At 37.3% G+C, this 25,772-nt stretch overlaps 1 protein-coding gene and 1 long non-coding RNA gene across 2 annotated transcripts in view; one reads left to right on the top strand and one right to left on the bottom strand.

Annotated features, from left to right (window-relative positions):
* Positions 1–16,537, top strand: part of ctxnd1 (cortexin domain containing 1) — a 35,634-nt gene extending 19,097 nt beyond the window's left edge. Inside the window, exon 2 of the mRNA XM_082155232.1 lies at positions 14,339–16,537. Coding sequence (XP_082011358.1) covers positions 14,393–14,572 — 180 coding nt within the window. The 5' untranslated portion in view covers positions 14,339–14,392 and the 3' untranslated portion in view covers positions 14,573–16,537. The remainder of the gene's footprint in view (positions 1–14,338) is intronic.
* A 4,320-nt stretch (positions 16,538–20,857) lies between these two features.
* Positions 20,858–25,468, bottom strand: LOC309487566. The gene is made up of 2 exons (XR_014201888.1): positions 22,308–25,468; positions 20,858–21,626 (listed from the first exon to the last, which is right to left on the bottom strand). It is a non-coding gene; the product is annotated as an uncharacterized lncRNA (long non-coding RNA).
* Between the last annotated feature and the right edge of the window lie 304 nt (positions 25,469–25,772).

Here is a 25,772-nt window from a genome sequence, read left to right as displayed (position 1 = left end):
ACCTCACAAGTTTAATTCGTCAAATAAACTAACCTGTGTGAGTAGTAATTCAGCACTTGCGGGTAGTTCGATAGAATTAAATGTCCTTATTCCTATACGTGGGACTCGCGTGTGGCGCTGATATCTGTCTCTCATTAGCAATCGTGACCTGCTTCATACCACAGTAATGTTAAAAAAAACATGAATGTTTTCATTTATCCATAAACATTATTAGATCCATCGGCATGACAAGTTCCATAATTCCGCTTATGCGTCATCAACCTACACCTTTGTTATTGTAAGAGGTTAGCGACCCCTAGCAGCGAAAAAAAAACTAAAACAAATTGTAGCTTTAACAATTAAAAATGATAAATATAGCACTTCATTTTACAGTCCTGTTCCCCATGTAGTGTACTGTAGTTATTACAATAACTGGGTAATAACTAGGAATTAACCCTGAACCTACCCCTAAACCTAACCTTAACCCATTTAGCTGTAACACTGTAAGTACACGTAAGTGCACATACTGTAAAATAAAGTGCTACCTTATAAATAATTCAATATTATTTATTAAATCTTCTAATTTGTGTCCATCAAGTTCCAAGTAAAAAAAACAACTATCAACTGAGACTCCTTTAATTCACTGAATTATCTAAAACGACACACTAATACATTTATTTAAAGTATAAATAACTTTATGAACATAATAATTCAATATAAAAATACTTATACCAGCCTATTTGGTATTCAATGGTTAAGCCTTTAACGCATCCCTCGGGTCTTTAGTTCAATTCACATTTCAATTCACATTTATTTGTATAGCGATTTTCACAATACACATCGTTTCAAAGCAGCTTTACAGAAAATGCATGAGTCCACATTACAATTTAGAGTGATCTGTTATCAAAGGTAACTGTCTAAGTTATGTATTTCAGAAATGTACATATACAACTCACACAGTTAGCTAAAAATGTATTAATTTAAACAATGTAAAAATTTAAGGCAGAAACAATGAGCTCATTAAAGTAATGAATGCATGTTAGTTAACAAATTATTATGATATAGATAATTGTTGCATTGGTGCTCCAGGACGTTATTCACTAGCCTCCTCCTCATTCATTTTTAAAAGTTAGACGTTCTTAGTATTTCTCAGTCAATTCATTATAAAAAAATAAAAATGTAAAAATTAAAGAATGCCTGTTTTCTCATTCATTTTTTGTAAAAATTCTGGGTCTTTAACAGTGTAAGTATATATTTTTCTTTTTTTTTTGACTGAATAAGTGCAATTCACCTTTATTGCACAAGGTGGCAATGTCTGATATACAATGATGAAGTGACGTTCCACTCATAGTTACTGCAGGCAGAAAACAAAAGAATAGGAAGTATCCTCAGAAAAACTTGAAATGGCTCAGCGATTTACAGCAGAGCAAGTACTGAACACAATTAAATATAGTGTCACTGTCACTTGATGGTGGATCTGTTGAAGAAGCTGTCAGCGATCAAAATATTGATATTGAAGATGTTGAAAATGTTGAAAATGTTAGTTTTAAGAATATGTTTGAGATCGTGAATATGAGCCAGATGCTGAATGTACTGGGAAATTAGCTCTGACGAGGACAGTGATTATGGTATAAAACATCTGCTCAAACTGAACCCTTCCAACCTTTAAAAGGTTACAAAATATGCTTTATTTTATTCTTCTGTAATTGTTACTCTATGAAATTGCCATTGACTTCAATAAAGTTTTGTGATATAAAATGCTACACTTGCTACACTACACGAAACTCAGTATGTGCCATCAGCACCATGCCTTGAATGTAGTCAAAAGATTTCGAAAACAGCGCCACCTTTTGCTCAAAAGTTATAATGAAATTTCCAAAAATGATGATAAATTTGAAATGAATTAGCCTTTTGCAATGAAACTGGTCTTAATCGATCTCTTGGGTCAGGCCGAGAACATAGATACCAAGTTTGCTGTATTTGGCTGAACTTCCTCTCCGTCATCTTGATTTTCTTTTAAAAACTACTTATTCGAACTCCTCCAAGACCGTTTGTCCGATTTTCACAAAAATCGAATCGTATCATCTCCTGACCGTGCTGACCAAAAGTTCTTTTTTTAAATTTTGTATTGATAGACGAAACCGTTTTTATATACACCGCAGCAGCAAAGATGAAGTATAATGCCAAAATGACTATTCAGGCTTTATAATGCCTTGACATACTGACACCAAACTTTGTATGTGTCATTGTCTTCTCACTCTGACCACACCATATCCATTTCGTAATTGGACAAACCATTAAATCATATTATTAGTGACTGTATATATGATTTTTTCACCCATTTTGCCTAAAATCAACTTAAAAATGTCTTGCTTATTGTTGCAGTTGGTGTGACATTCCAAGCCATGTTGGCATGTCTTATCGTCTTATTTGCGCTTGGCCCCGATAATTGCTACCTGCAGCTATATTTGAGATTGTTTTAGTTAAAATGGGGGCAATTAATTTGTTTGAAATAGCGCTTTATCATCATGATGATATATCCATTCTCATGCCTCCTCGTGAAGATTCGGCGAAGCATCACATATTGAATTTGGGATTCACTGTGATAAATGAGATATGTTCTGAACTGAATTGCAGAACATTACTGGTTTAAACCTCATTTAAAAAGTACAATATATGAACATTCACAAACCTTTGATAAAAAAAACCCCTTTTCTATACAGTTAAAATATGAAGAAATCTAAGGCCTCTTGGGAATTTTTTTGCAATTAACATTTTAACAAGACTGATATTTAAAAAGAAATGCTGTTCTTGCATTAAAAAAGGAAAGAGAGAGTGAGTGTGTGAGAGAGAGAGAGAGAGAGAGAGAGAGAGAGAGAGAGAGAGAGAGAAAGAGAGAGAGAGAGAGAGAGAGAGAGAGAGAGAGAGAGAGAGAGAGTGTGTGTGTAAAGTTTTTGGGCTTAGAGTGACGTTTAAATCCTTTCAGTGTTTCCCCATTAACTTCACATAATGTCACTTTAAATGACCTCAGACAATGTCTGTACATGTTCAGTATTGTTGCCCATGAACTGCAGGACTAATGGAGCGCAACTGTGACATTTTCAGCACTCCTGGTTTCAGAAGTATTTCCCCATTCCTTCGTTTCCACAGAGATGAAAGAATATTCAATAAAGAGTTATGATCCATGTAACCAACACAACCAGCTCTGAGATGAATCACAACATTTCAAACCTTGAATTAAAAAGAAAAAAAAAATCTGTTATTTTAGGGTCAGTATTGCCTCACAATAAAACTAACTTATATCTGAATTAAATTTTGTATGGAACCCCTAAGAGGCCTTGCATTATTATTATTATTATCTTGAGATCATGAGAAAAGAGGACATTCTCAAATGAAGATCAACCATGCTCCCTTAAAAAGTTACAGCCATCTGAATGCATTTTTTTATGTATATTTAATGTTTTAAATATGTTTGTGTAAATATATTTAACTACCACCTGTTGGTGAGCAAAGCGTCCTTAAACAGATGATTTTTATACAATATATACTAGAGTCAGTAACCATTACCAGACCCACTTCACAGCCAGTCATAATCAAAGGATGGTAAAAAAGACAATCAATGCTTCTAAGAAATGCATTAGCAACAGTACTTATTTCCTTTTTGTGTGCAGACAATTAAATTGACTGATGCGGCAGATATTGACATGCAACCCGCTACTAATAGAAAAGGAATCGATTATACTCCTGTCTTCATATCTAGACATAAATAAGAGGAAATAAAATCATTATAAAATTGTACTTGGCATCTTCGCTCAATGATGTATCTGAATTAATGTGGTTTAGTGAGTAATCATCTGTTACATCAGCCATCTGTACTGAACTAAACGTGACTCTAACAGAGGGGACTAATGCGTGTTTTGTGTGCACTCTTATCATGCAAAACATTTTCATCACTATGCATGCACTTCTTTTGAATTACTAATATGGCACTGTTATGGCTGAACATCACATTCATAATACCTGTTTAATGATCTCATCAATGATTCATGTTAAACTCTAAAAATGCAGAACACTGCATGATTACAAACTATAAAACACATTTACAGTTATTTGTTTAACAGAGAATAGAATAAAATATAAAGTCGGCAACACCTAAGCTCCAAAATTATCAAAAATATTTATTTTCAAGACAACTATCGCATAGCGTATGTTACGTTTCGAGCACGCAGGCTCTTCATCAGACAAATTGACTACAGATGTGCAACCCTTTATATCTCCAGGTGATCACATGTCCAAACATCATATTACTAACCAATACAAAACAAGAAAAAAGAAAAAAAGAAAAATATATATACACACAAAAATATCTAAAAAACTATGCAAAATACAACAGTATCATTATAAATATGCACTTCAAAAAACACATGTAATACATCAAAGGTTTTGGAGTGATTACTTTAATTTAATTATTTTGATGTATTTTTGCAGGTATCAAGAAAAGTGTTTTTTGAAGTGCATATTTATAATGATACTGTTGTATTTTGCATAGTTTTTTTTAGATATTTTTGTGTGTATATATATTTTTCTTTTTTTTTGTTTTGTATTGGTTAGTAATATGATGTTTGGACATGTGATCACCTGGAGATATAAAGGGTTGCACATCTGTAGTCAATTTGTCTGATGAAGAGCCTGCGTGCTCGAAACGTAACATACGCTATGCGATAGTTGTCTTGAAAATAAATATTTTGGATAATTTTGGAGCTTAGGTGTTGCCGACTTTATATTTTATTCTACTTGTTGGTTTTTTAGTCGAGCACCCTTTTGAGACTGATGTGCGTGCTTTTGTTGCATTTTTCTTTAACAGAGAATAGAACATGATGAAAGGAAGAAAAAAAAACACCCTAAAGAGAAAGTAACATGAAAAGTGATGCAATGCAAAGAGAATAGTCTTAAATGTGTGCATAATGCAGTCAAAATTAAAACAGTAATTTCATACTATTACTGTTTACTGTATGTTTGATCAAATAATACATATATAGGCCTATATATATATACACTACCGTTCAAAAGTTTGGGGTCAGTAAGATTTTTGTATGTTTTTAAAAGAAGTATCTTCTGCTCACCAAGGCTGTATTTATTTGATTAAAAATACAAACAAAAACAGTAATATTGTGAAATATTATTCCAATTTAAAACAGCTGTTTTCTATGTGAATATACAGTAAAGTGTAATTTATTCCTGTGATCAAAGCTGAATTTTCAGCATCATTACTTCTTCAGTGTCACATGATCCTTCAGAAATCATTCTAATATGTTGAAAACAGTTATTTACATTTTTATTTCATGATGCTATGATGAATAGAAAGTTCAAAAGAACAGCATTTATCTGAAATCTAAAGCTTTTGTAACATTAAACACTACCGTTCAAAAGTTTGGGGTCAGTAAGAATTTTATTTTTATTTTTGGGGGAAAGAAATAATATAAATCAATACTTTTATTCATCAAGCATGAGTTAAACTGATCAAAAGTTACAGTAAAGACATTTAGAATGTTAGAAAATATTCTATTTTAAATAAATGCTGTTCTTTTGAACTTTCTATTCATCAAAGAATTTCGAAAAAAAATTGTACACAACTGTTTTCAACATTGATAATAATAATGAATGTTTCTTGAGCATCAAATCATCATATTAGAATGATTTCTGAAGGATCATGTGACACTGAAGACTGGAGTAATGAAGCTGAAAATTCAGCTTTGATCACAGGAATAAATTACAGTTTAAAATATATTAAAATAGAAAACAGTCATTTTCTTTCTCCTTCTTTCCACTCCAAGTTGAAAAAATATGAGCTCGGAGAATCTATTTCTCGTATTGAAGAAAAAAAAACGGGGTCTTATCAAAGCCTCTTTTGCTCTTTCATTGAACAGAGACACCAAAACAGTATTTTTTTCTCTTAATTGTTCCACTTCTTCAGAATTTTCTTCAATAATTCCTTCGATTTCATTTATTTCTCTCAAGTATTTGAATAGTATTCTTCACTAGTCTACAGAAAGTCTATTTGAGTAAAAAAAATTCTTATTTGTGCTCTTCCAACCACCATTGCACTAAATCTTCATAGTCACTTTTTTGTTCTTGCCATTTAGACCAAAATAACCAAAACAAGTCATGTAATAGATTCAAATTAAAATGCCATTAATAACTAGAACGCTGTGACTTTTTAAAACTCATTTCAATCATGCACAAATTATTATCAGTAAAACCATTTGGAAAAAATATTAGCTTTTAAAACTCTATTAGAATTTTTACTTACATAAAACCTATCCAACCTCACAGCACTAATATGATCATGAGAGGCTTTAACCCATGTATATTGTTTCACTATTGGGTGATGTAATATTTCCTTATAATACTGCTTAATGAATTCGCAGACTGGGGATACGGTTCTTCACCATTTCGGTCTAGTGTAAAATCTAAGGTACGATTCCAGTCACCCCCAAGAACCATATATGCATTATAAAAATAAAAAAATCTGCTCCATTATTTGGTGAGTAAACATTCATGAAAAGAAATGGAAACCCCATTAACTCCATCTGTACAATCAAAATTCTGCCCTTATCTATCTCATAAGAAGATATATTAGTCATATTAAGCTTCTTTGAAAACAGAATTGCAACACCTCCACTTAGATTAGAGCCACGACTTAGAAAGATCTTACCGTCCCACCACATTTTCTAATGTTAAAAACACTCACCTAATGCTATCTTAAGAAAACCACAACAACAACAAAAAAAGTAACCCTTGCAAACAGAAAGGGAGAAAACATATATCAGAAAAGATTTAAGCCAAAACTAGAAAAAATTAAGAAAAGAGAAAAAAACCCATTTAAATCGCTCCTCTCACCCGTGAGAGACACTCGCACACCCCAAACTCCCGACAGAGAGAGAGAGAGAGAGAGAGAGAGAGAGAGAGTTTAGAGTGTGCATTATATATATATACTGTATATACCGTTCAAAAGTTTGGGGTCAGTAAGATTTCAAGTGTGATGTGTAAGATTTTGTTTTTAAAAGAAGTATCTTCTGCTCACCAAGGCTGCATTTATTTGATAAAAAAACAATAAAAAAAAACCAGTAATATTGTGAAATATTATGACAATTTAAAACTTATGTTACATTTGAAACTACCAGATGGGACTTTAACAACCAATCCAAAAGAAATGAGAAACCATGCAAATAACTTGTAGCCTATACTGATTTATTCAAAGCAAGAGACTGACATTAATTGCATGGACGACCTACTAAGAGATTTGCCAAAGCTCACCGATGATCAGAGACAATGGCTTGATGCCGATATTCAATTGGATGAAATATCAGAGGCGGTAAGGAAACTTTCTAATGGTCGGTCCCCTGGCATTGATGGACTTCCTTCTGAATTCTATAAGCAATTCTGGACTCTTTTAAATCTTTTAATCCAACCAGTTGTAGAAGAGCGGTTCTAGGCTATCTTTATTACCAAAAAAAGGTGACCTTGGACTGTTAAAGAACTGGAGACAAGTAGCTTTACTGTGCACTGATTACAAAATTCTTGCTAAGTGTCTTTCAAATAGATTAAAACATTTTTAGAGTATGTTATTAATGATTTTCAAACGTATTGTGTGCCAAAAAGAACAATAATGGACAATCTTTTTCTTGTGCGTGATATAATGAATTTAGCAAATGCTGGTAATGAGGATGTGAGTTTTCTGTCAGTTGATCAAGAGAAAGCTTTTGATAAAGTTGATCATCTTTATTTATTTGAAACTTTTAAAGCTTTTGGTTTTGGTGAGAATTTTATCTCTTGGATCAAACTGTTATCCACTGGAGTTTCTACATTGTTAAAGGTTGGAGGTGGGCTAAGTTATCCAGTGTTAGTTCATATAAGACAAGGCTGTGTACTCTTTAGCAATTGAACCTTTACTATACAAACTTAGGGAGAAATTGCAAGGGTTTCTAGAGAAAGGTTGTGAAAACAGGCCGATCACTCTTTCGGCCTATGCTGATGATATAACTGTTTTTATAAGAAGTGATACAGAGGTTATGAATTTAACAAATGCTTTAAACATTTACGAAAAGGCTTCGTCAGCTAAAGTAAATTGGGAAAAGAGTGAAGGATATTTATTTATTAGGAGATTGCCAGGGCCCCTCCTGTGCTTCCAGGGGGAGTTAAATGGGGAACAGGGGTTTGAAGATGTCAGGAGTGTTTTTAAGAACAGGGCCCGGTTTCCCGATAACGTTGTCTCTTAGCGCGCTACGAAGACTCGTAAGGTATAACTTAACTAAAGGTATACCAGGCGTGTTCCCCGAACTATACCTTAGAAAGCTGCTTAAGATATACCTTCTTACGTGCGACGTTACCCGGTGCTGTCCGTGGCGATGGTGCTGAATCTGTTGATATTGATGACTCCAGAATCAATTATTCTCTTGTCCAGGCGCTGTTTCACTGTTATATGCTAGAAAGTGGTGTTCTTTATAAAAGAAGCACTTCAGAAATAGTTGAAATTACATTTATTAGGACTATTGGATATTATAAAAAATAATCCAAACTATAATAGCCTATAATAGCATAGCCTACATATTTTAAAATTGTAACATATATTGCTGCCACAATAACAATTTCAAACATTTTACGTGCTTTCATCTCTTTCCCATTTTTGTTCGCTGAGGTGGAGCTGCGATGAAATATTGTTCTTGTAAATACTTTCCAGAATTTCAGTAATAAAAGTTTACATCTTATTTACGGTGCTCGGCAGTGATCAAAAAGGATTTAAACAGTGAATTTTGAATCTCTTCTTGTAAACTCAGAGATGTGGATTCAGACGGCAATTTAATTACCACATTACCGACCTGTTTGTCAAAAAACAGTAGGTACTAATTTGGCCAGGGATTTTTACGCGGGTTGGGTGAGAAAAAACACTGATATTATGGATTCGGACGGCACTAAACTCACCGACTTACCCCTGTAAATGTTTAAAATACTGGACGAGCCCATGAGAAACAATATTAGCGTCCGAATAGAACTTAACTGACAGTAGCCTATGCTTTCACTGGCCTTTAAAAGCGCTCTTTTATTAAATGAATAATATAATATATAATAATAATATAATTAAAATTCTAACAACAATCAGTGTGATTGACAATTTTATTCTTTGCATGAAAACACTTGAATTAGCCTAAATGAACTGTCTGTATTAAAACTTCAGAATTATTTTCATATAGACCTGCAACAGTGATAAGGTAAAGCTAAGAGTGGTCCAGACCAACCGTACGAACGTGTCGGGAATCGTGCCATAACTTTAAGAGAGAGGTTAAGGAATAGGTTAAGAACTACTTAGCGATAAGAACGTTTTGGGGAACCAGGCCCAGATCAGTATAGTGTATGGTGGATAAAAAGTGTGACCGGTTGTCTCGATTGTCGTGGGTGCTGCCTCAGCTATCGTATAGGGGCAGGGTATTGGTCACGAATAATCTGGCTGCATCTGCATTATGGCATAAAATGAATGTTCTGGATCCCCCAAAAAGTGTGGATGAAGAGCTACAAAGAAAGTGAATTGACTTTTTCTGGGATGGACAGCATTGGAAAAAATCTGCCTACCTATTCAATAGGGAGGACAAGGTTTGATGGACATTAAAAACACATAATAAAGACATTTGACTTCGAGCAGCACAAAGATTACTGTATGCGGTGTTGAGGAAAATGAATGTTATCAAGTATGATGTGCAATTGTTTTTGATCAAATTGGTTAACATGGACTTGAGGGATGTTTCTACAATGGACTTGAGAGGGTTCTCTCAAATATTGGACTTTGGACAGAGAATGAACCTCTCTTTAATAACCCGCTGTTACCAGCACAGGCACTGGAACCCAGGAGCATTCAGAATGTAATGGCAAGAGCGGGGTGTACAAGAATTGCTGACCTAAAGACTGGTGAAAACTGGAAAAGTCCAGAGGGAGTCATTTTCCACAAGTGAAAATTTCAGCAGCGGTGGATGAAGAGCCAGAGGAAGGTTCTCTTCTAAATTTCAGGACTCCTGTGCTGGAAGGTTTTGAGACCGTCTCAAAAAAGGCATTATATAATATTTGTAATAATAATATAATAAAGTGTCTCAAAGATTGCAAAGAGGTCAGATTTGTTCGGGCCAGACTCATCCCCTAGGCCTAGGGGCTGCTGGAGGTCCCTGTACAAACCTCCTATAGAGAAACGCACACTGCGGATCTCCAATGGAGGGTTGTTCACTGGGCGGTAGCTACAAACAGACATGTGGCACACATTGACCCCACTGTAGAGAAAGAATGTCCTTTTTGTGGCACTGAACAGTCAATAGATCATTTGTTTTTAAATTGTTTAAGGTCAAGGGGATTGTTTCAGATCTTAGAAGGGTGGATTAGAGATTTGGGGGTAGTTTTTAATAATTCATTTTTCATTTTTGGACCAAAATATGTTGCATCAGACAGGAAAAAAAATCTTGAAATTGGGAAACAGGAAAAGGAAATTGAAAGGAGAGGGGGAAGTAGGTCCTGAGGTGGTTTTAAAGGCTCTTATAGCAACTAGAATGCATATTTTAAACTAATGAATAATATGGACAGATTTATTGAAATTTGGGCTTTAAATGATGTTCTGTGCACAGTGGATTGTGAAAATGAGCAGGTATTAAATGTATGAATTTTTGTGACAATTTTTTTTTTTAAATGAGGATTGTGAATTTTATTTATTAATTTGCTACGTTTATGAGAATTTATGAGTTTTTGAGTGGGTATATATGTGTATTTATGTACATTTGAGAAAATAGATGTTTATGAGGAATGTCTATACAAGGTGTGTTTAAGGTCTCTCTTTCTCTCTCTCTCTCTATATATACAGTACACATACACTATCCATGTTCCCATTGTCTTTGTCTAGCTTTGTTCATGTATCACTGGTGAGTGTTATGTCATGTCAAGTCAAGTCAAGTCAAGTCAAGTCAAGTCAAGTCAAGTCAAGTTATGCTTATGTCTTTGTTTATTTTGTGCATGGGTATGTTAAATAAATACTGCATTTAGGGTATGTCAAGCTCGCTTTCAGAGGACTTTATTGCAGAAAGCTAGACCGCTAACATGGTGGATCGTCCCCTGGAGGCTTTTGTCGAGGAATTTTGTGGACTCTGTTATATGGTGGACTTTAATGATGTGGCGCTCAGATATTTGTGAGTGGGTTTGAGTGAACCCATTTGTTCCCGGATGCCTGGAGGGAAAATCCATTTTTCTTTAGCCGAATTCTTCCACTATGCTTTGCTGTTCAGTGGTTCATCATTTTCTGTGGAAACTGCGGATGAGGCGCCCCGCAATCCCGCAGTACCCACCACAAAAGAGTCCCATCACGCCATGGATGCCACGCCAGAGCCTCGCCATGGGCACCACGCAAGGGTCCTCAGCCAACTTGGCCGCCAAGCCTGAGCCTCGTCACATCATGGCCGCCAAGCCTGAGCCTCGTCACATCATGGCCGCCACGCCAGAGCCCCTTCACATCATAGCCGCCACGCCAGAGTTGCCAGAGTTTGCCCAGGAGATTTTTTTGAGGGGGGCTATATGTACCAAGGTCCATAGACAAGGCTGACCACTGCTCCACGACCCAGGCCTGCCACGACTCCGCTATGTAGGCCCACCTCTGCTCCACGTTAGGTTTTGTTAATTCTTGCTTGCATGTCTTTTATTTTTAAGTTTAGTCATAGTTATGGTTCTTGTTTGTCATGTGATTACTTGTTCTGTCATGTGCTTCCCTTGGTTCATGTATTGTGTTGTTCTCATTGGTTGGTTTAGTCATGCGGTTCTTCAGTTCTGTTTCAGGTGTTCCTTGTTTAGTGATTAGTCCATGTGTATAATTAGCCCTCACGTTCCCATTGTCTTATAGCTTTGTTCGTGTAACCCAGTGGTTCTCAACCTCTCCTGCAGGGACCCCCTGACAGGCCATGTTTCTGTTTTAACCCTGAAATGGCACACCTGATTCAATTAATGAGTAGTTATTAGTCAATTAATCAATTAGTCAACTACTCATTAAGCCTTTAATTAATTGAATCAGGTGTGACATTTCAGGGTTAAAACAGAAACATGGCCTGTCAGGGGGTCCCTGCAGGAGAGGTTGAGAACCACTGGTGTAACCAATGTTTGGTGAGTGTCAAGTCGTAGTCAAGTCGTAGTCAAGTCGTAGTCAAGTCGTAGTCAAGTCGTAGTCAAGTCGTAGTCAAGTCTGTATTTTGTACACGTTTGTTAAATACTGCATTTGGGTTCGTCAAGCTCGTCTTCAGTGGACTTTATTACACACACATCAAACATACAGTAAACAGTAATTTGAAATATTATTACAATTTTAAATAACTGTTCTCTATTTTAATAAATACTTTATAAAGTAATTTATTAGTTGAATTTTCAGCATCATTACTCCAGTCTTCAGTGTCACATGATCCTTCAGAAATCATTCTAATATGCTGATATGCAAGGAACATTTCTTATTATTATCGATGTTGATTATATCAACGGTTGTGCCTCTTAATAACACTGTAAATGTGTTTAAATTGAATGCATTATGCTTAATATAAGTATTAATGTAAAAAAAATCTGACCCCAAACTTTTGATTTCTAACCAGGTATAATTTATATAATGTAATTTAATATAAACAATACAATTTAATAACATGTAATACAATGTACACAAATAAGCTCTATCCTGTTAGAATTTTTTTTGAAATTACTGTTAATGTGCCAAAAAGGCAAACTTATCCCCTGGTCTCTGGCCAGCATCGGCTGATAATTGTGGCAATTTAAAATCAGTTTGGCAAGGGTTAGTAGCCTGGAAATCCAGATCTAAATCTAAAAGATTAATGGTCTGGTGTCGGTCAATGAAAATCGGCCAGCTCGAGGGGCGGCACCAAGCATGCATTTGAAAATCTCACAGCACGCAATTGTATAACACTACGACCAATCACAACAAGTTATCGCTTAGCTACCAGCGGAGCTAACTGGTAGATTAGACTCTTCCGGTCGGCAAAACAGCAAAAACACCCTTCTTGCAAAGGAACGATTCAAGCGCCGTCTTCTGTTCCTCTTTTGGGAAAAAGCCAAGTCTAACTCGTTCATTGTAGCGGCCAAAGCCGTTTCAAACAACTGGTGTTCATCCATAGCCATCTTGCAATGTTTACTAATGACTTCGACGTCACAGCGCTGTCGTCTTCTGTTTAGCTCGCCTCTGGGCCGCCTATATCAGATAACCCGATGTGATTGGTGCAGCTCAGATCGAGGGGCATATTTAATGAGCTCCATTGCTCGACACCAGAGTAACTCGCTGAGCAAATTCAACTTGTGCTCTCGCGAGAACTCTGGTTTACCAGGGTAAAGGGTTAGGGCTTTTAGTCACAAGTTTGTAGTTCAAAACCATGTACACATAAGAGCTAAATATGGTTGTTGGTTTCTTAATTCTACAGTTGCACAAATGACTCTCTCACTCCACATAGAGTCACTGAAAAGTAGGGGTGTAACAATATATCGTGTCACAATATATCGCAATACAAAAATGCAACAATATGTATCGTGGATGGTGACAATATGTATTGTGTATATTTAACCCAAAAAGTGTGAGAAAAATTTCAAGTTTCGAGTTTTAGTCTAAGTACTACATTAAACTACTAAATATAATGTATAATAATGCAATGGGGGAATATTTGTGGGTCCTGGTAATGCCAAATGTCTTATGTTACCAGTAAACACTACATTATTTTAAATATATCTATAGTCTGTGAAAGAGTGCAAGCATATTCATCTAAAATAATTCTGTATTTTCAGCTTCAGAATCATCAATATTTTTATTCTGGTCTCACTATTGTCCTGTGCATTGGGTTTCAGCACCAAGTCCAAGCCTATTCATTTACACCCACAATGTAATATCAAATTAAGGATTTTAATAAACAGTACATTTTTTTACATATGTCTTGGAGTATCGCAATAATATCGTATCGTGAGTTCAGTATCGTGATATGCATCGAATCGTGACGTGAGGGTATCGTTACACCCCTACTGAAAAGTCTTTAAAAAGTCAAACAATTGATAAATAGCTCAGACCGAATGTAAAAACTAACACATCCTGAGCGAATGGCCCCTTTATAGCTCAAATGCAGATTTGACTACAATATTATCTGTGGTAATTCGACAACAGGTCACAGATGCTGTTGATGGACTTTAAGCTAACCTAAAATGTACTGAGCCTAAAATCCTTTATGCTGATTGGTTAAACCAGCTCATTTTATTGGACTTTCTGGCAGGTAGAGATTTACTTGTCTCTCAATCTTCCCACCCTCAGATAAGTGATCAGGATGGTAGCAGATGCCTGGACTGATGAGGACAGACTGAAGCGATGGAGGAGACAACACCAGACCCTGCTTTTGTGGATGTGGACCAGGGTCTGACCCTGGCATGCATAGCCTTCCTCTGTCTACTGCTGGTGGCAATGATCATCCGCTGTGCCAAAGTCATCATGGACCCCTACAGCGCCATTCCCACGTCCACCTGGGAGGAGCAGCACTTGGACGATTAACAGATCCGAGTCTGCAGTGCACCAACACCATGTTTCAACCAGTGCAAGATGACTATGGGATATTTAAGCTGCTAGTCATCTTCTGCTTTAAGGATCACAAAGTTTCCTAAGCTGAAGACATCTTTATGGAAACTGAATTTAATTCTTTGCAACTAACTCTATCAAAGAAGGCATGAATCCTGAAATGACACCCAATGAAACCACTCCAAAACCGAAAGCGCACAAGGCCAGAGAACCAGACCAAACAAACCAAAATCAGACACTTCTAAACCACACTAACCTGATGCTCTGTTCTCACAACCAATGCATCCTGAATTTATAATAAGAAACATGGGAGCAAATTTATATTTTTATATTACATGATACACACCTGAACACACTTCTAGCTAAACAAGCAAAATTTTGTATGCAAACAAAGCTGCATTCTTAGCATTGCCACAAGGGGTGCAATAGCAGACATGAACTTTCTTCTACTGTCAGTCTTCATTTACTTATGGTGGAGCAAAGTTAGTAAACAGTATTTATTTAGACATTCACATTTGCAGTTAACTCTATCGCCCCCTTGAGTACTTTGTAATCACCCCTACAAGTACAGTTTGTACAATGGAACTGCATCCTTGAAATTCATTGATGAAGCGTTCACATTTACATAGTTTTTGGTCTAAATTGTGATTATATTTTTGCAAGACGACAAAACCTTGACTGAATGCCTTGGGGCAAAATACTTAAGATGAAAAACACCACAAACTGTTTCATTCATCTTAATGTTTTTACAAGAGCATCTGTCTCTTTCAATCACAATCTGATTCCCTGATGTGGTTTGATTTTGTTGTCTTTGATGAAGTGTACGCATTTGCAGAGAGCTATAGTCTGCACTGCATGATGTCAAGTGCCTCAGCTGAAGTCATAAAAATGAAGTAATAAATGTATCTTTCATTCATGGGCACAAAAGAAAAAATGCCAATGTGTCCTGTCTGATAAGAAAATGCAATTGTGCTACATGTCTGTACTGAATCACAATAAAGATTATATTGATTCCAATATTTTTGGTAAATCATCACCAACCATTGGTGAATACACTGCAAATCTTCTCACTGGAAATCTTAAAAGGGGCTACATGTAAGAATATTCATGTAGCTTATTCATCACTTTTTTTTTTTTGTATTGCCAATGTGTGAACAGCTTGTAACAAAACTTAAACGAGACCTTCCTCGACTTCCTAGGTTGTATATGAAAGCCTGTAAACTGATTTTTGTGTGAAGGATTTGTGACGTTTTTACCGGGACAATCCAAAGGATGTGACATTAACGTGCGCTCCCGAGAACCTTCAATGACACATGAAATGAATGCTTAGCCTATACAACATTCAGAATACTACTGAAGAGCCATTCTGTACTGTAATGTCAATGTGTCATACAAAGAAAAGTGATTAATTCAAAATAGTCTCATATAGCCAGTCTCAATAAATATTGGCCTATTGAATAAATATGAATAGATTACCCACATGATATGATGTCAGTCAATGCCATTGTTAGTCTGAGAACTTTTACCTTTCTAACATGTTATCTTCCCTCATAGCGCGCTGGCTCCAACATTTGCCAACAGAGCACCTACCTTTCAAATGAATGAACTGAACTGGTTCTGAATCCGTAACTCTCGGGGTAACATCTCAGTGACTCATGATGAATCAGTGCAAGACGAGTGGTTCTCAAATGAACAATTAACTCACAACTCCTAAAACTGAGAATGTTACTTGATGATAAGCAGATATTCGATAGGCAGAATGAACAATTCACTTACTCACTGAACCGAGTTTTTTCTGTCAAATATGCATTCAACCTCAGTGTTGCATTAAAGGGAAAGTTCACCCAAAAATGTTAATTCTGTCATCACTTTCTCACCCTCAAGTTATTCCAAACCTGTATGAATTACTGTCTTCTGTTGAACACAAAAGAAGATATTTTGAATAAACCAAACAGTTGTGGGGCACAGTTTATTTCCATAGTTTGGAAACAAAATAGAAGTCAATAGTCCCCCACAACCAGTGGTTAAATTGGGTCGGGGCTCTCCGGGGCTAAGCCCCGGCACATAAGCCTGCTCGTTTGTGCCCTGATGTGCCTGTTTGCAGTCAGTTGCCTACTGGAAATTATTTATGTCACATAAAATTTGATGAAAGTGATGTCTTTGAAAACATATTTCTGATTATAAATGAAAGATTTTTGAAATGGCATGTCTATTTCGTCTCGGCGGAGCTGAGATGAGAACAATCGGAACACGGCCATCTTGTTCAGCTTCTTAATCTCGTTGTCAGTCGACCATGATCGCGCACCGCTCGCGCATGCCATGCGCATCTAGGTAGGCTACTACTCAGAACTCCGACACGGATGTACGTAGCAATATATAATGAATGTTCCTGGGAGATCCGTAGTTGCGCGGGATGTGGAAGCGCTGTATAGGAATTCACTCGGCTAATAGCTGCCCTGATTGCTGCCTCGCGCTAGGAAATAAATTAATTACTGTTATAAATATAAAACGTCACTAAAGACCTATAATTTTCACAATCATTTTTAATGTTAAAATATATTTGTCGGGGACCCCCCAAAATCCAAAAATAAATTCTTATGGGGGGTCCCTAATGACTTATGGAGGGTGCAGGACCCCCCCAGACCCCCCTCATTTCGAACCCTGCAGTCTTAACCTTGCAGTTTTTCACATATCATGTAAGTCTCAATTTCTCCATTTCTTTGCACAAAACTCTCCAGAAATTGCCATAATGGTTTATTTTTCAAAAAAAAAAAAATCCCGGGGGGGCATACCCCGGACACCCCTAGGGACAACCCCCCCACATAATAAATCCCAATTTAACCCCTGCCCACAACTGTTTGGTTACTGACATTCTTCAAAATATCTTCTTTTGTGTTCAGCAGAAGAAAGAAATTCATACAGGTTTAGAACAACTTAAGGGTAATTAAATGATGACAGAATCAATCTTCATTTTTGGGTGAACTAAATACGAAGCAGAGTTATTGAAAAAATCCATTCAAAACTGATTGGTCTGACTATATGTCATCCACTGATGGAAGCCTCACTGACACAACGAATCAAAGTTCTGACGTCTACAGAGCGCCTCAAGACATTTATCTGTGAAGAATGTTTTATCTAGACAGCCAGAAGTGCTTTGGTTGTTGATTTTTTACTTTTCTCATGTAGAGTTTATAACAAAATAAGGCATTACAGTAACAAATTGTATATGCTGTAAATTCACATACAGCAGCATTGAGGAGCGTGACATCAAATCTGTTCTCGTGCTGCGTTATGATCTCTTTCATTAAAAACTGATTTATGTTTTTCCCTCGCATAACTCATCTCGTAGCCAACAAAATGACCCGATGATTCAGCACAGTGACAGCATTTGTTGTCCATCATAAGAACCACAAGTTTCTTTCCTCTCAACATATTTATATTAGCCATATATGGGTGATCGATCAAGCTAAGAATACCTCAGCTTTTTATTTGCGGGTCAATTTTTTTCGATGCAACAAATAATTCCCTGGCAGTGTGGCCAACATGTTACTTAACTTTTATCAATGTTTGCATTGCATTTTAGCTTTTAGTCCAGATTTGAAATACAACAAAAATGCATTATTACTACCCTAGAATAGGTGGTTCATGATGCAAAGTACATTTTTGAAATGATCAAGCAGCGCTTTCAAGGGTTCAGTTACGTTCAATATAATTATTTCGTTAAGAGTATATTTGCCTAATGGAAATATTCATCAAGTGTAGCCCAGTAATGTTTGGTCACCTTTTTTTTTTTCACAATAATGTCCAACTTCCAGTATGAAACTAAATGGAGCATTAAGTAATCAAATGAGAAGATCATTGTTGTTTTGAGGTCTTGTACACATAGGCAATGTGTCTAATGCATCAGACCTGGTTTTCATAGCCTAAAATTGTCAACATAAAATGCATTTTTTTTATCACGCACTGATGGATTTTGCATAATAAGACCAGGAGGATGTATTTAAAAAGTTAAACAGTAAAAAAAAAAAAAAATAGACACTCTGACATGCATTTGTTGACCAATGTGAATTTCAGAGAGGCGGCTCAAGTTGTGTTTTCTAGTTCTGTAATTTTATAACCATATTTTCATACATATTTTTATAATTTTATAGAACAGATAGAGTTACACAATATAACTACAAAACACATCACAGAATTCATCAAATCCATTGTTAATAATTATAATATATAATAATAATCTGTTTTCCCTCCAAATTGATGTCTTTTCCTGGAGGATGATGTCATCATGGAATTTTTATAATTTAGTATACATAAATGTAAATATGGGGGATTATTTTTGAAGAAATTTTGAAAGATTTCAAGTTCAACAATACCTAAAAGTTTGAGTTTATTTAACTTTTTGTTTTTATTTCTATATTAAGATTTTTTTCTTTCTGTTTATATGAACCCCTGGTATTTGAAAATATTTAAAACTAACTATTTAACCAACCAACCAATAAATTAATAAAAAGGGACTTACATAATGGTAAATTGATTTTCCATTAAAACATAATTCCTAACAAAACATGTTGCTCGAAGAAAGGACAGACATATATAAAAATATTAAACTGGTATTGTGATAAAATAACACATGTAAATAATCTTTAAAAAGTTAAATTAAATATATGATAGGAACATCAAAATGTACTGCATAGTAGGAATGATCATCTTACCAAAACATGCACTGTGTGCAGTATGTCACCATTTATTCTATAAATACTTGAATTATTTGATTTCCAATCAGTGTAAATGTGTTTACATCAGTGTTCAGGCAATTGTTTGAAAGCTTTGAGATTAGCTGTGCGCTACTAACTGAACTTTTAGCCAAACACACACGCACACACACACTACAACAGCACTGCTCCACTTGCCACAGAACACACACAAATCAATACTTCTATTAACTTTAGAGGCACAATAACTATGGGGACATGATTCATGAGGGGCAGCTGGGTAAAAGCTCTCAGCAGAGCTAACTGAATTATGCTAACAGTAATAATGTGCTGCTGTTGAGGCCGATGTACACTATTATTCAAAAGATCAGGATCGGTACCATTTTTTGAAAGAAATCTCTAATGCTTACCAAGGCTGCATTTATTTGATCAAAAATACAGTAAAAACAGTAATATAATATTTTTTAAATAACCATTTATGTGAATATTTGTTAATATGTCATTTATTCCTGTGATGTCAAAGCTGGATTTTCAGCATCATTACTCGAGTCTTCAGTGTCACATGACTCTTCAGAAATAATTATAATATGCAGATTTGCTGCTTGATTCTCTGATGAATAGAAAGTTCAACAGAACATAATTTGAAATATAATAATAATTAAAATAATACTAATACTACTAATAATGATGATAATGATGATGATAATAATAATAAAGGTAATTTCTTAAAATGTTAATGGAAAAAAGTCTCAAAAGTATTTGTGTAGCTATGCTGTTAGCACCTGTTATAGCCCTTTGTAAATCTTTATGTGTGTTTGGAATCTGATGTTATTATGTTTTGAAATGCAGTGTGAAATGAAAATGATTCATGTTTTGTACATTTGCATTTATAATGTACCTCTGCATTGATTAAATACCCCTCTTGTGGATTTCATTTATAACACTCTGATCCAGGGGGCCCAATTGATTGGTGGCATTTCAAAGCATTTCACACAGACACACACACACACACACACACACACACACACACACACACACCCGCGCACACGAACACGCAATCACACACACACACACACACACACACACACACACACACACACACACACACACACACACACACACACACACACGCACGCACGCGCACACCCGCGCACACGAACACGCAATCACACACACACACACACACACACACACACATACATACACACATACATACACACACACACACACACACACACACACACACACACACACACACACACACACACACACACACACACACACACACACACACACACACACACACACACACACACACACACACACACACACACACACTACCCCAAAATAGTATTAAACCATACCAGACCATTTACAGTGTTCATTTTCATTTAAGTTTGAGTCATTTTGTTATGTGCTTTTGATGTTTTTGGTATTCTATTTAGCTTGACTTTTTATTCTTATTTTTAGTACTTCAACTTAAACCTATAAATTTCAGTAACTGATATATTTCAGGTAGTTTCCCAACGCAAAGTTCATTAAAAAAAAAAAAAGTTGCACTATATAACTTTTGGCCCTCTAGTGGTTAAAGAACAAATCTGCATTTTTTTTGTGGAAGAACATTATTTTGGTTGTGCTTTGTCTCTGCGTGACTTTGCAGATGAATGTGATTCTTTCTCACAACTAAAAAAAAAAAGAGCGAGAGAGGTTATCCTAATGATCATAAAACATGCACTATAGGCTTAAGAGATTTAACCAGTTTAGATGGAAAGGATCTCAAACTGACTACTGAAGACGTTACTGTAGCTATACCCATTAATAGACACTGTACTTTCTTAAAAAATAAATTCTAGTACAGCGCAACAACAACCATAATCACAATAGATAATGCTTTACAATGAACTCTGTTAGAGAGCTACTTATGGCAATTTATCTGTTCAATAAAATACCTTACTCACCTGAATAAAACACCATCTCACAGTACCAGTCTTATTGGTAGTATACAGGACACACACTGTTTTCAGAGATTTATCGCCTGCCCCTCTTTCAGTAAGTGAAAGGTCAAAGCACTAAAGTGCATCTGTGAGGCTGACAAGACACATCGATAAAAGTTTGATCACAGAGGGGGAGAGACACACAGTAAGAGTAAGCAGATATCCCTCCATCTCTGTTTCCAAACCAACACACATTCACACATACGCTGAAAGAGTCGTGGATGCCAGCACAGAATCACAGACCATCTGACCTCTGATGCCTCAATGCCTCACAGGCGGGCCCTCGTGATCTCCAGCAGCACGGCTCCAAACGTGCATCACCATCTGTTAGCAGGACATGAGAACACAACAGAAATGATTCAATGCAGAGGCAGTCCTAATGAAAGGGTCTGTAACAACAATTTATTTATAATAAGCATATTTCACATCGTATGTTTTATTTTTCAGTTTGAGTTGTCAGTTTAAATGTGGTTCAGAGCAGCGCTGCCACCTGCCCTTACTGTGGTGATACCATGGCATCAGATACTATACCATAAATACTTAAAATATCAAAGATAATTCAGTGAATAACTTGTCAAAAAACAAACAAACAAAAAACAGCAAAACTGTATTGCCATGGTGCACATCCGAAATACATGGTTGGACTATGGTATATGTGCCAAAAAAGTAGTACCATGGTACAAGTACATGTCCAGAATAATGGGGAATAAAATGATGTATTTATATATTTAATAAAAACATGGTACTATCATGGTACATGTACAAACAAAAACATTGTAGCACCATAGTACATGTGTGTGAGAAAAAGTCTTTCCAGAAAGAACTGCGTTGTAAAATGGTAAATATGGTAAATAAATAAAAATAAAAAGTCCAAAAGACATGGTAACAACATAGTGCATATTTCAAAAATATAAGAGAGAAAATAAAATACGATTGTGCAGGTACATCCAGGAGGAAAAAACATGGTAAATGGTATTTAGATATTGTCAGCACAGGTATGCCTACCTGCTGGGAATCGCTGCCTGACGCACCTCGGCCGGTGCCGTTGGACCAGCTGTGGGTCATCGGCCAGGAGCCACCCTTCACTGATGTTTTGCTCCTTCAATCCCGGAACATCTCGAGGTGATGGAGCGGCCCCCCGCAGCCGGTCCTAGGATCCCTGTTTACCCCATGTTCTGTTCCTTCTGCAGAGCCAAAGCCAGAATCTCCCTCTTTCTGCCTCCTCTGCCAGATCTCTGAGTGCCCTCTTTTGTTCATGGCCGGTGGTACCCAAAGACTTCAGGAGCCGCTGGGTAGATGCTCCTATGTAGCCCTTACAGACGATTTCTACCGGGAAGGTAAGAGCCCTCCACCCAGCTTGAGAGCACGCAGCTGCCAGCGCTGTGTACCTCTCCTTCTTCCTCTCAAAGGCAGCCTCCAGCCCCTCCTCCCATGGGACAGTCAGTTCAACCATGATGACTGTCTTAACAGGGGTTGAACAGAGGACGATGTCAGGCCGTAAGAAGGTTGCGGTGATCTCCACTTCCCCTTGCCTGACAAAGTGAATCCGCTGCTAGGATGTTGCTGAATGGGCCCCGTTTGCCTCCAGTCTGCGAGTCTCCAGGACTTCTGTAAACTTGCTCAGGACTTGGTCATGGCACCATCTGTAGCGGCCCTGAATCAATGCTACCTTGCATCCAGAGAGGATGTGCTGGAGGCTCGGATTCTGGGAGGAGCAGAGATGACAGTTCTCCTCCGATCCGTACCACAAGTGTAGGTTCTGGGGCCTGGGAAGGACGTCATACGTGACCCTTATGAGGAAGCTAAGAGTTGATTGGGGCATCTTCCACATATCAGCCCACTTGATGTTCCTGTTGATAGCGTCCCAGGTTGTCCATCTGCCTTGCTGGTGTTGACACATGACTCTGATCTAGTAGCACTCCTTCTCCATCTTTGACACTTCAGTGATCACCAGGTCTTTCCTTTCCTTTGTGGATGCTTTGGACCACATTTTGGGTGCAGATCCCCATTCAAAACCTGTCCTTCCTGGCTGTGAAAACCCAACAATCTCCAGATGCTTTAGCTGGTTGGTGGCCTGTTCGACTGTCTGGGTCATACTACGCTTGCGTCCTGTGCGGATTTGGGCTTCGTTGTTTCTCACAAACGGGTCGGGCGAGTCTCGAATAGCAGCCTCACCTTCTCCTGCTTGTAGCCCAGGCTGATGGATTTCAGTGGGAGTTCCAAGATGTTCCTCCCAAACAGTGCCATGTTGGCAAGGACGTGGGGGAGGTCAAGCCATTTCTTGATGTAGCTGTTTGTCTTCCTGTCCATTTTCAGGATTGTTGTTGAGGTAATGTCGCACAGTTTCAGAGGCCACATCAGATGCTTATACAGAGTAAACTGGTAACACCAGACCTTGAACTTCCCTGGGAGGCAGCTTTGGTCGATCTTGTTCAGCCCATCTATGAGCTGAGATCTCACGGTGGCAGCCATGTGTCGGTCAGAAATGTCAGCCGTGTAGGGCCTTCCTAGGCTTTGGACAGGCTGGTGCACAAGGAGGGGAATTTTCTCACCGCTCACTAGTAAATGATAAACATATATACATTAGATAACATTTGAAGTGTATCAAAACCTTTCACCAAAGTTATACATGAATTTTGAAAAATACCCGTTCTTGTCTTAGGACAACTTTGATGAACTTGTTTGATCCACTTCAAATGCTGACTACTTTATACAGTATCTCACAAAAGTGAGTACACCGCTCACAATTCAGCAAACATTTTAGTGTATCTTCTCAAAGGACAATACTATAGAAATGAAACTTGGATATATTTTAGTCAATGTGCTGCTTGTATAGCAGTATATATTTACTGTCCTCTGAAAATAACTCAACATACAGCCATTAATGTCAAAATAGCTGGCAACAAAAGTAAGTAAACCCTAAGTGAACATGTCAAAACTGCCAAAGTGTCAATATTTTGTGTGAGCACCAATGTTATCTAGCACTGACTTAATCCGCCTGGGCATGGAATTCACCAGAGCTGCACAGGTTGTTGCTGGGACCCTCTTCCACTCCTCCATAATGACATCTCGGAGCTGATAGCTGTTAGACACATGGTGCTTCTCCACCTTCTGCTTGAGGATCACCACAGGTGCTCAATAGGGTTCAGGTCTGGAGACATACTTGGCCACTCCATCACCTTCACCTTTAGCTTCCTCAGCAAGGTAGTTGTCATCTTGGCGGTGTGTTTGGGGTCATTATCATGCTGTTCGGCACAGTTTCTAAAGGGAGGGCATCATGTTCTGCTTCAGAATGTCACAGTACATGTTGGAATCCATGTTTCCCTCAATGAAGCTCAGCTCCTCAGTACCAGCAGCACTCATGCAGCCCCAGACCATGATGCTACCACCACCATGCCTGACTGTAGGGAAGACACATGCTGGACACCATTTGAGCCAAATAAGTTTATCTTAGTCTCATCAGGCCACAGGACATGGTTCCAGTAATTCATGCTCTTGGACAGGTTGCTTTCAGCTTTCTTGTGAGCCAGCTTCAGAAGAGGCTTCCTTCTGGGACGATGGCCATGCAAACTGACTTGTTGCAGTGTGTGGCGTATGGTCTGAGCACTGACAAGCTGACCTTCCTCTTCTGCAACCTGTAAAGCAATGCTGGCAGCACTCATGCGTCTGTTTTTTGAAGCCAGCTTCTACACCTGATGCACAGCACGAGGACTCAACTTCTTTGATTGACCCTTGCGAGGCCTGTTCCGAGTGGAATCCGTCTTGGAAAACCTCTGTATGACCCTGGCCTGTACGGTAAATCAGTTTCAGGGTGTTACCAATCTTCTTATAGCCTAGGTCAACTTTGTGGAGAGCAACAATTCTAATTCTCAAATCCTTAGAGAGCTCTTTGCCATGAGGTGCCATGTTGAACATCCAGTGGTCAGTATGAGAGAATTGTACTCAAAGCTCAAATTTTAACTGCTCTAATACAAGATACACAAATTTGTATGGTCCTGTCAAACTGACAAAAACATGAAAATGATGAATAGGACATGTGGCTTTGCGTGGTTAAACGACATACAGCTATTATCACTTAGGGTGTACTAATTTTTTGTAGCTATTTTGACAATAATGGCTGTATGTTGAGTTATTTTCAGAGGACAGTAAATATATACTACTATACAAGCAGCACATTGACTACTCTAAAATATATACAAGTTCCCTTTTAATAGTATTGTCCCTTGAGAAGATATACTAAAATGTTTCCTGCAAAAAAATATTACTGTCAAAAAATATGTTTAACCTGAAATATGAGCAATAGTAAATAACCAAATAATAATAGCAAATTGAGAAGGCTCATTAATGCTGTGCTGATCCTAGTCAAAACTGCACTCAAAGAAAAAGGGCTCAAGCAGTGACCTGTCAGTCAATCTCTCCGTTTGGGAGCATTTTTCACTGTACCTGTTTGACAGTCTCTGACAACTGTAA

Source organism: Leuciscus leuciscus (assembly GCF_965113295.1).
Source record: "Leuciscus leuciscus genome assembly, chromosome: 2".
Lineage (NCBI taxonomy): Eukaryota > Metazoa > Chordata > Actinopteri > Cypriniformes > Leuciscidae > Leuciscus > Leuciscus leuciscus.
This window is presented reverse-complemented; position numbering and strand designations above follow the sequence as displayed.